General features: G+C 37.7%; 2 protein-coding genes across 3 annotated transcripts; both read left to right on the forward strand.

Annotated features, from left to right (window-relative positions):
* Positions 1–937: 937 nt before the first annotated feature.
* Positions 938–3,917, forward strand: LOC149767801 (uncharacterized). Of its 2 annotated transcripts, none has more exons than XM_089930131.1 (8): positions 938–1,075; positions 1,180–1,353; positions 2,323–2,567; positions 2,646–2,852; positions 2,952–3,044; positions 3,131–3,232; positions 3,320–3,637; positions 3,739–3,917. In XM_089930131.1, exons 2-8 carry the CDS (start codon positions 1,188–1,190, stop codon positions 3,793–3,795), a joined length of 1,188 nt encoding a protein of 395 aa, XP_089786257.1. In that variant the 5' UTR covers positions 938–1,075; positions 1,180–1,187; the 3' UTR covers positions 3,796–3,917. The 2 variants fall into 2 exon arrangements, with proteins under 2 accessions (XP_089786257.1, XP_089786258.1); XM_089930132.1 differs by having other exon boundaries at positions 2,646–2,849.
* A 3,659-nt stretch (positions 3,918–7,576) lies between these two features.
* Positions 7,577–9,527, forward strand: LOC103720201 (BTB/POZ and TAZ domain-containing protein 1-like). The gene is made up of 5 exons (XM_088720820.2): positions 7,577–7,705; positions 7,812–7,945; positions 8,038–8,359; positions 8,951–9,270; positions 9,368–9,527. Exons 1-5 carry the CDS (start codon positions 7,577–7,579, stop codon positions 9,525–9,527), a joined length of 1,065 nt encoding a protein of 354 aa, XP_088576946.2.
* The last annotated feature ends 488 nt before the right edge of the window (positions 9,528–10,015 follow it).

Raw genomic sequence — 10,015 nt, forward strand, 5'->3', positions numbered from 1 at the left:
CTTGAAGGAGTTGAAACTGCTTTTAATCGACCACAAAGGAATTACGATATTATACATAATGCAGAGGAGTACAAGTTCTCATCTGGTGGAAGATTTGTGGGAAAACCTGAAAGTACGGTAGTTCATCACAAATTATTGGCACAGGCACATCGTTATGTCTTACTTCACAGTGACTTAATATCCGAGTATCGCAGGTCAGTATGGTTATAAGAAATCACAATTTACTGTCATATCAGATATAATATTCAAAACAAATAAATTATTTCTCGTGCAGAGATTTTTTAGTGGCTCAGCGAAGCGCCAACAATAACATTCATCCTACCCCAAGGATTGAGCAAAGATGGTTGGTTGAGTTATTTCCTGAATGGTTATTAAAACAGGTTAGACGTTGAATCCTATTAGGTCTTTTATTATATTCTACGATCAGAACTTTGAAAAATTAATTATTATCTGACTTAAATTTTTTTAGGTACCGACTATGATGGAGAGATATTGTTCCAATGAATTAATAGTCCTTGCTCGAGGACCGAACAATATTGTCAATAGATATGATGGGTTCATTATAAATGGTTTTAAATTTCATACAAAAAAATGTGAAAAATTTAGAAAAACCCAAAATAGTGGAGTTAGGGTTGAGGCGGACGGAAAAATTTATTATGGTGCCCTAACAGATGTTTATGAGTTAGATTATTACGGAAATTTTAAGGTAGTATTATTTCGATGTGATTGGGTGGATATAAACTCATCTAGAGGTTTGAAGCAAGATATAAATGGCTTCATACTAGTAAATTTTTCAAGGTTGATACATACTGGTGTGTTATTGAAAGATGACCCATTTATTTTTTCATCTCAAGCTCAACAAGTGTTCTTCGTGCAAGACTCGAAGGATAAAGATTGGTCTGTTGTTATTAAGACTAAACCTAGGGACTTGTATGATATGGGAAAAGGGTTAGCAGAGGAGGATGATGAGACTTATACTCAGTGTATGCCTTTTAATGTTCCGCCAATTGATGAACTGAATTTTACTAGTTTGGTTAGGATGGATGTTGAATGAGAGCCGGCTAGTTTCTTAATGGTAAGAAAAACATTACTTTTATGCATTAAATTATTTTGCAATTAATAAATTATTTCTATGGATTTAATTTTTAACTAATATTGATTCTTTTTTATGTATACTAGATTACAACATGCCGCGAGGAAAACGTTTCAGAAATATTGAGTTTCAGCACACATCCGTGGGATCTACTTCTGATCGTTCCCAGCAGCCCGATGTGCCCCATACTCAGTCCGGGTCTCAGTCTGAGCACGCCCCACCTGCAGATCGTCCAGACACGGATGACGTGGACGTCCTGGGTATTTCTAATTTCTGTTGCTGAATATCTAAGATCGTAGTCTGATACATGTCAGTGTTTTATATCCTTTTGATATGATACCAGTCATAAAACTTTGTTTAGTTCTTTAATGGAGCCTAACTGTTAGTACTCAGAAGAGTACTCAGAAGACTCCTCTATGATATTTATTCTGGTGATCCTGACCCTTCTTATTCTGGTGATATTTATTCTGTGAGTCATAAACTAACTCATGATATTTATTCTGGTGATCCTGACCCTTCTTAACCATCAGCGCAAGACTCCTCTATGTTTTGCTGGCTGATGCTCTTTACAAACCCTTTGAGACCACCCCAACTGACTGTTCCACCGGGACCTCTATATGCTCTTTGGGATTCCATATTTCTTTCATGAACTCTGGTTGCTAAAATTCCCACATGACGAGCCTAAATCATCTACAGAAGGGTAAACGGAAAGAATGACAGAATATTACATTCCAGACATGTAAATCACCACTGACAGCATAGGAGAGTTTCCTAGCAGCCTAACTGTTAGTACTCAGAAGAGTGCTGTTTCTACTTTCAAGATGTCATTTTGTCTTGAATTTCAAATATTAGTCATCATATAGTTGATATGAATTGCTTTAGCCTGAATGAGTAATTCCTTGTCCTGTTCCTTGGTTAACGCCACTAATTTTCATCAGCAGATGAAGTTTCCATGTGTCTGTGAGAACTTACAGTGCAGGTCATTTTAGTTAAAACTGTTTCCAGTCTTAAATGTTTGCAGTCAAAATTTCGGATCACCTTGAGATCTTTAGTACAGTTCCATGGTCAATGTTAGTTGATGAAGGTTTTTTTTGTTTGCCCCTCTGAGCTGTCTAAAGTTGGTTATTGTGTTGTTTGAAGTTGTTGCAAATGTTTCTTCTGAGTCTGTGTTTCTTGGGGAAATCCTTATCAATCACAATGTCAATCCTAATGGACTTCTTATTTTATAGATGGACTAGGGAGAGTGAGGAGAACACGAGGGCCCACTCGAGCACGAGACGTATGGATCCTACCTGAGGATGAAAAGATTGTCGTCCATTGCAACGAACTGGGGCAGCCCATCAAGAATGCAGCAAGCATTTTATCCACTTTTTTAGGATCGATTGCGCGGAAAGGACAATTGTGTCCGCTCAACTATACGAAATGGAACGAAATGCTTCCTTCGTATAAGGTTGAGCTTCTTAGAGTTGTTGAGGTAAAGAATTGAATTTGCTTACTATCTTCAATTATTTTTTGATTTAACATTGATATAACATTTTTGACTTTGATGTAGACAAAGTTTGTCCTTCCTGCAAATAGCCATGATTGGGTGCTGAAGTCCGTCAACCGCAAATGGAAAGAATATAAGGCGAAGCTAAAGGCGGATTGGAAGCACGAGGGCATGACTGAAGAGGAGGTGGCCCGTGTTTGTCCTCCAGATGTAATCTCTCATCAGTGGAGGGAGCTTGTCCACTACTGGTTTTCCGAGAGAGCTCAGGTTGTGTATATTTTTTCAATACCTTAGATTGTATTTACTATTATTATAGATTAGAAATTTATACATTTTATGCATTACATTGTTTATTGTTTTTCGGAGAAGACATATTCCAATATTGGTAGAGCTGCTCGAGCATCACAGACTGTTCCTCACACTTCAGGCTCCATGAGTTATGCGAGGCGTAGAGCTGAATTCGTAAGCTTTCTTGAAATAATTTAAATTTATCTTAAATTATTCTATCATATAGCATGTATACTCTTGAAATATACTTTTTGTTATAGATGGATGATAATGGGAGGGAGCCTGGTAGGGTGGAGTTTTATAAGATGACTCACACCCACCGAGATGGCAGCTTTGTCCGAGAGGAGTCAAGAGATATAGTTGTATGTATTCATTTTTGGCTTGTGCTGTATTTTTTTTGGTTTTATTATTGGCATACATTAATTTGAATTTTTTTTTGAGAGATATAGGATAGGGCAACAAATCTTATTTCGGAGCGCGTCGGGGGGTCATCATCATCCAACGTGACCCATAATATTGAAGCTCAAGTGCTCGCTGAATTGATGGGCCCAGAGCGTTATGGTCGAGTGAGGGGTTACGGCGTTGGAGTTACCCCCACTCAGTTGTCTTCAGTGGGCACATATACAAGAAATGCCAGAGAATCTAGTAACACTGCAGAAGTTCGTCATCTTCAAGCAACTATTGAAGAGCTGAAGCAAAACCAAGCAAATTTGCAGTCTCAGCTTACGAATATTTCATCCATGTTACAACGATTTCTCCCTTCTCAGGTAAATAACTATATATATTTGAATACTTTACATATTATCAATTATGATATATGAGTTAATATATCACATTATTCCTAACTTCTACGGTTTTTATTTTGTAGATTCCTGATACTTCAAACGCTTGTAGAGATGATGATGGAGCTGAATCCCGTCTCTGATGCATTCTAGATTATCTTTTATGAGTTTGATATGTATATCTTTCTTATTTTTCAGAGTACATTGTAATTTGAAACTTATTAAGCAAATTTTTAATCAGATATGACAATATTCATATTTCGAATGATCTGAGTGTTTGTGTCAATGTATCAATGTAATACAGGTTCATATTGTAATAATATATGTTTTGTAATGTGCATTTTTTTAAATGGAATGGTGTTTTATTTTTTTTTAAATAAAATATTTCCCGACGCTTTTAAGCGTCGGTAAAAGCCGTCGTGGCACCGCACCGGCAAGGCTATGCCGACGCTTCAAACGCTTAAAGCGTCGTGGCAAATGAGGATATACCGACGCTTTAAAGCGTCGGGCATTTGCGACGCTATAAAGCGTCGGAGAAAACCAACAGCACACCCATGACGAAAAGGTCCGTCGGGTAAGCGCCGACGCTATAAAAGCGTCGGTAAAGCTGGGTTTTGGCCGACGCTTTCCGCCTGCGTCGGCAAAAACTTTTGCCACTCTGGTATCTCCAACGCTTTGGCGACGCTTGTCTTGGCGTGGGCTGTACTTTAGCCGACGCTAAAAAGCGCCGCAAAAGGTTTGTTTTCCTGTAGTGTATCCGATCTGTATCCGACTATTATTCCATTCCATTTGTGATTTTATTTAATTTTATATAACACTCATATAATAAGTTAATAACTTGATTTATCATCCATTTAGTAATATTTTTATTTCTATGGTCATAAAGTTTAATTATACAATTTATATCCGTATTTATATGCATACTTTCAATATTTGATTTGTATCCGATCCGTTTAAATTGTATAGATATAAATTTTTGCATTTAACTAATATTCATATTTATATTTGTGTTCGTCAAATAAAACAAATATGCATATTGACATATTTGTATCTGATCTGTATTCGATCCAATTTCAACACTAAATGCTAAAAAAGGCGGCCAACAATATTGGTTGGCAAAGGAACACACGACCACCACATGATTGCAATCCTCCACAAGTCCTCGATTTGCCTCCTGAAAGGGCAAAAACAAAAACGTTGCTCCTTTCTCTTTTTTGGACATCGATGCGATTTTTTTCATGCCCTTTAATAGAATTTTCCTACTTTCTTTTTCTTAAACGACACTAATACGGTGCAATTGATAATACAAAACAGCAATATGGATGCACATTATGATTGTGGGATATCAGTCGCCTATTCTGCTGTCTTCTTCATTTTTTTTTTCTTTTAATTAAAAAAAATCAAATCAGTTATACAAAAAAGAAAAGCATGATAATTTCTTGCCATACTCAAGAACCTTTTGGCGAAAGAGCCAAATATTCTTTCAAGAAACAAGACATAGATGAAAAAAAGTTAATTCATGGACAAAATAAAATAGAATACAGCAGTCAGGAAATTAAGAATATTCAAAACTAGTGTTGCTGATTAACGATTTTCGTTTTCTTTTAGTACTGATTGAAAAATCTTTAATAATATATATATATATATATATGCAAGTTGATAAATCATTTTTATTTTTAACTATTATTTTTTTTTTCTGAGAGAGTTTTCAATTTCTTGAATTATTTTTAACTATTATAATAGATTATTATATATTATTTAGTCCGTTGACAAAATAAAAGTAGGAATTTTGAGTGGCCATGACATGTGTGTGCAGTCTAGTGTCCATATGTTTCATTGGCCCCACTTGCCATACATGACCTTCATCACATACAGCAATGGTATCCGAGTGCTGACTAGAATTAACTCATCCAATAAAGAAAATTACAAATCTAAACTATATAATACGTGAATTCCTTTTCTAAAATATATAGTACATAATCTTTTAGAAACAATTGCATATTTACATACAATTATCTTATACCTTTAGATCTAAACATAATAGATGCTTGGTAGAACTACTGCATTCTCAATTCCATGCATTCCCCGAGCCGAGATACATGGAAGTCGGAGTTATATTGATTGAAAAGGCATGTGAAACCACTATTAGAAATCATAGAAAATACTTGTAACACAAGAGAGGAGCCATACTTGGGATGGAATTGCATCCCTAAGCATTATCACTTTAATGGTAGAGTGTAGAGATGGGGATGCAGGAAGTTTGGTTTACTGATAAGTATAGTTCTAGGTTCATAAATGGACTAGGTTCACCAGGCATGTCAAATTGGATATATTAATCAAAAAAATACAATCAATAAAAAAAATGTGATATAGGATCAAAATGCATGGCCTAAAGACTTCAATTTTCAATGGAAGTGATGAGAATTAAATAGGAACCCATGTGCTTAATTAAAGAAATAGTGAAAATAGAATGTGGATAATTAGAATGCAGAATAGGATAATTGAGAATACAATAGAAATTCTTTTAGATCTTGATATATACGTCAAACCTTCGTATCTAAGATATAGTTAGAGTTCGAAGAGACACTTAACATCGAATAATACCCTGTTTAAATATGTGAGAAAGAAACCATCTAATCCCTTTCATGTTCATATATCCAGGAATTCTACAACCATATTGGGATCACTTGCGGTGCATGTTTTATAGTACAGAAGATTGCACCAACCTTTGTAGCTGTCATGTCATCCATCTCGAAGATGGACGATAATTGTTTATACTTAAGATATGCCATGTTTGGCACCTTATACAACCCTCTCTATTTCCGAGTTGAATGCCACTCATTCATCTTTGAAATGGATGACGTGATAGCTATCCAGAATTGTAGCAGTGAAAAACACCCACTTAGTAACAACTTTATTAACTGAATTATCTATTTTTAGTTTTTACAAAGAAGATAGACAAAAATGGACTCTATGCCAAGTCATTGGTACCCAACTCTCAGTGATTTTGCCAATGGAATTAGCTGGCTTTTGTTTGATAATTAAGTAGAAAGATAAGGAAAGATTGGAACCCGGCCGGCTCATTAATAGCCATTCTCTAGTAACTTGACTAACAGAAATAGTTATTATCCTCGTTCTAAACCTATCTTTATCTGTAAACTTTCAGAAGTTTAAATAATCACTTTAATGGACAACTACCCTCCATCTTTGTTAGAACCAATTGAGTGGTTGGTGAAACAGCGTGTCACGCGAAATCATAAAAAATTGCTTGAGATTATTACGAAGCAACACACCATGTTACTTTTTAGGACAAACAAAATTATATATCTTCCATGTTATAAGATGGAGGGTTCATTGCCTCCATTAAGATGGATTTCTTACAACCTTTTCCAAAACCGAGAAGTCCACTTCCCATGCTAAAATGAACTTTTATAAAAACACTCTCAAAGGCCGGGTCATGCTATCAAACCATAACCAATTGAAAAATAAAACAAGTAGAACGAAGCATGGTAGATTACAAAGCCTTTGTATCTAATATTTTATAGCATATTAAAGTAGATAACTAACACGATCAGCAGAGGCAATATAGAGCCCCCAAGCCACACCCGAGGAATAACAGAATAAATCAAAAAAAAAAAAGAGAAGCCACATTTCAAAAAAAAAAAAAAAAACTTTTTTTTATTATTTATAGTAAAATAAATAATTCTGGGTGTTTTATCCTCCTTCCATGCATAACAATCGAACTTAAAATTTGTTTCGTTTTGTTATTTTTTCCCCCGCAAGTCTCAACTGCATCGGTTGTTTTCCGACTGTTCTTCTCCATGTCCTATTTTTTTTATATAACAAACTCTTGGTAGGATTCCAAAAGCCTCATTCAATCATCCGAAGGGGGTGAAGAGAAGAAGAAGTATTGTTTTCTCATACATGATGAATTCAGCCAATGCTAATAGCTTCCGGCGACGGCATGAGGCCGGCAACGAGTTCGTGCTGCCGGCCGACGTCCAAATTGTCACCTCCGGCGGCCGGAGCATCCCGGCCCATTCCGCCATTCTGGTATTAACTCCGTCTCCTCCAAAATTCCATCGTGGTCTCTTAGTTTGTCTAGCTTCCACTGCATGCTCTTTGGGATCCAACGTTCACTATGTTATTTCGCATGCAGGCTTCGGCTTCGCCGGTGCTGGAAAAGATGCTGTACCGATGCCGGATAAGCTGGAATTCGCAAAGAATAATCCGCATCTTGGGTGTCCCCTGCGATGCGGTGCTCGCCTTGGTCCAGTTCTTCTACTCCTCCAGGTACAAACTCGACGCAAACTAATCGATTCCAATGCAATAATTTGATTGGAATACAAGAGCAAGTTGAATGATGGGTGTGACGGCGATCGCAGAACTGCATGGAGATCGAGGGAGGGGGAGGAGGCGATGGAGAAATATGGCATGCATCTGCTGGTGCTGTCTCATGCGTACCAGGTGAAACGGCTGAAGAGATGGTGCGAGGAGGGGGTGGCGGCGAGGCTGCGAGCGGAGGTGGTGGTGGATGTGCTGAAACTGGCCAAGCTTTGCGACGCGCCGTGGTTGTACCAGCGGTGCATGAGGCTGGTGGCCAAGGATTTTGCCGCGGTGACGCAGTCGGAGGGATGGCGCTTCATCCAGAAGCATGATCCATTGCTCGAGCTGGAGATCCTGCAGTTCCTCCAAGATGCAGACCAGGTTTTATTTATTCCTTCATGGGTTGACATGGTGGAAAACATAATCTTCTTATCACGTTTTAATCTAGGGAGAAATTCAAATGAGTAAAGCACTGTAAGTTTAGATTGAAAAAAATAATATTGGATCTTGTTCTGCTTCATATATATCTTGTGTTCATGCATGTGTTTGGCTTGGGACCATTGCTTTGCGCAATGGTAAAAGGCTTGGAGGAAAAGCAAAACATGAAGGGATAATAATTACAATTCTATCAAAGAAATAAAAGGGAGGAAAGCTAATGCACTGTTCATGAATGTAAGCAACAAATAGAACCTCTCACTGTTTTAAATAAAAAATAAAGGAGTTGGACTTTAAAGAAAGCACCAATTTTCTTGGTTCATTGTAATTAACTAACCAAATTGCATCACAAATTACTTGATCAATTCTTGCGAGAGGAAGACTTGCTTTGTATGCACATTGCTCGATTTAGCATAATTTCAAAAGATAATTTAGATGAATCTAGTCTAATTGTTTAGGTGGTGCTATTCAAAGTAGACATCGAGAACTGCAAAGTTGTTGATTATTCGCAATCTTTATGATGTCTAATGTTTGCAGAGGAAGAAGAGATGGATGAGAGAAAAGAGAGATCAAGAGATGTACCAACTACTGAGTGAGGCAGTGGAGTGCCTCCAACACATCTGCAGTGATGGTTGCACAGTTGTGGGGCCCCATGATGGCAAGCCTCCAAGCAGGAGCAAGGGCCCTTGCAAATTTCCCACGTGTGGAGGGCTACAGCTCCTCATTTGCCACTTTGCCACGTGCAGCAGGAAACTGTCCCCTGGAGGTTGCACCCACTGTAAGCGCATGTGGCAGCTCCTTCAGCTCCACTCCTCCATCTGTGACCAATCCAACTCTTGCAAGGTTCCCCTCTGCAAGTGAGTGGAACTCCATATGCCATCTTTTACCCCTCTTTTATGTTGGTAGTGTTTCACTCAAAGTTTATTAGCTGATATTTCTATTAATTTAATGCAGGCAATTTAGATTAAAGATGCAAATGGATGGCAAAGTAGATGTGGCATGGAGGCTTCTGGAGAAGAAGGTGATTACTGCTAGAGTGATGTCTACTTTGGCCAGCAGAAGGAGACCAGAAGAAGTCCAAAAGACATGGTTAAGATACAGAGGCACAAAGTGACTTCCCATCATTCAGATTTTTGTTTATTTTCCTTTTTTTTCATTCTTTAGAACAAAACAATGTTTGTTCTATACTGAATCTTGGTTCTTTTGTACTCTCATTGCATTTATTTTTTCTATATTCTCTGTTATGGGATTTTGGCTCATACTTTATGAAACTTATTGAAGTCTGATGCAGATGACTTGATTAATTAAGCTCAACTTGCTGACAGATGTGTTGTATATTTTTTAGTGGGGTGATGTACATGCAATGATAGAATCACAAACTATATTGGGCAATTGCTCAGATCCAAGAGACCGGGGAGGCGGTGGATTGATGTCGGCGCCGGAGAGGAGAGGAGAGCTAGGGCATCGAGAGGGGTTTGAGATGGGGATCGGTTTTGAAATGGTTTTGGCCTCCGACGACGCTTACAAGCATCGTCGTAAGTCTGTTTTTTCCACAACGCTTAAAAAGCGTCGTCGATTCTAAATCTCTACCGACGCTTTTTG

This window comes from Phoenix dactylifera, chromosome 4 (assembly GCF_051530095.1).
Source record: "Phoenix dactylifera cultivar Ajwa chromosome 4, Ajwa_hap1_PhDact_Kaust_v1.1, whole genome shotgun sequence".
In the NCBI taxonomy this organism is placed as follows: domain Eukaryota; kingdom Viridiplantae; phylum Streptophyta; class Magnoliopsida; order Arecales; family Arecaceae; genus Phoenix; species Phoenix dactylifera.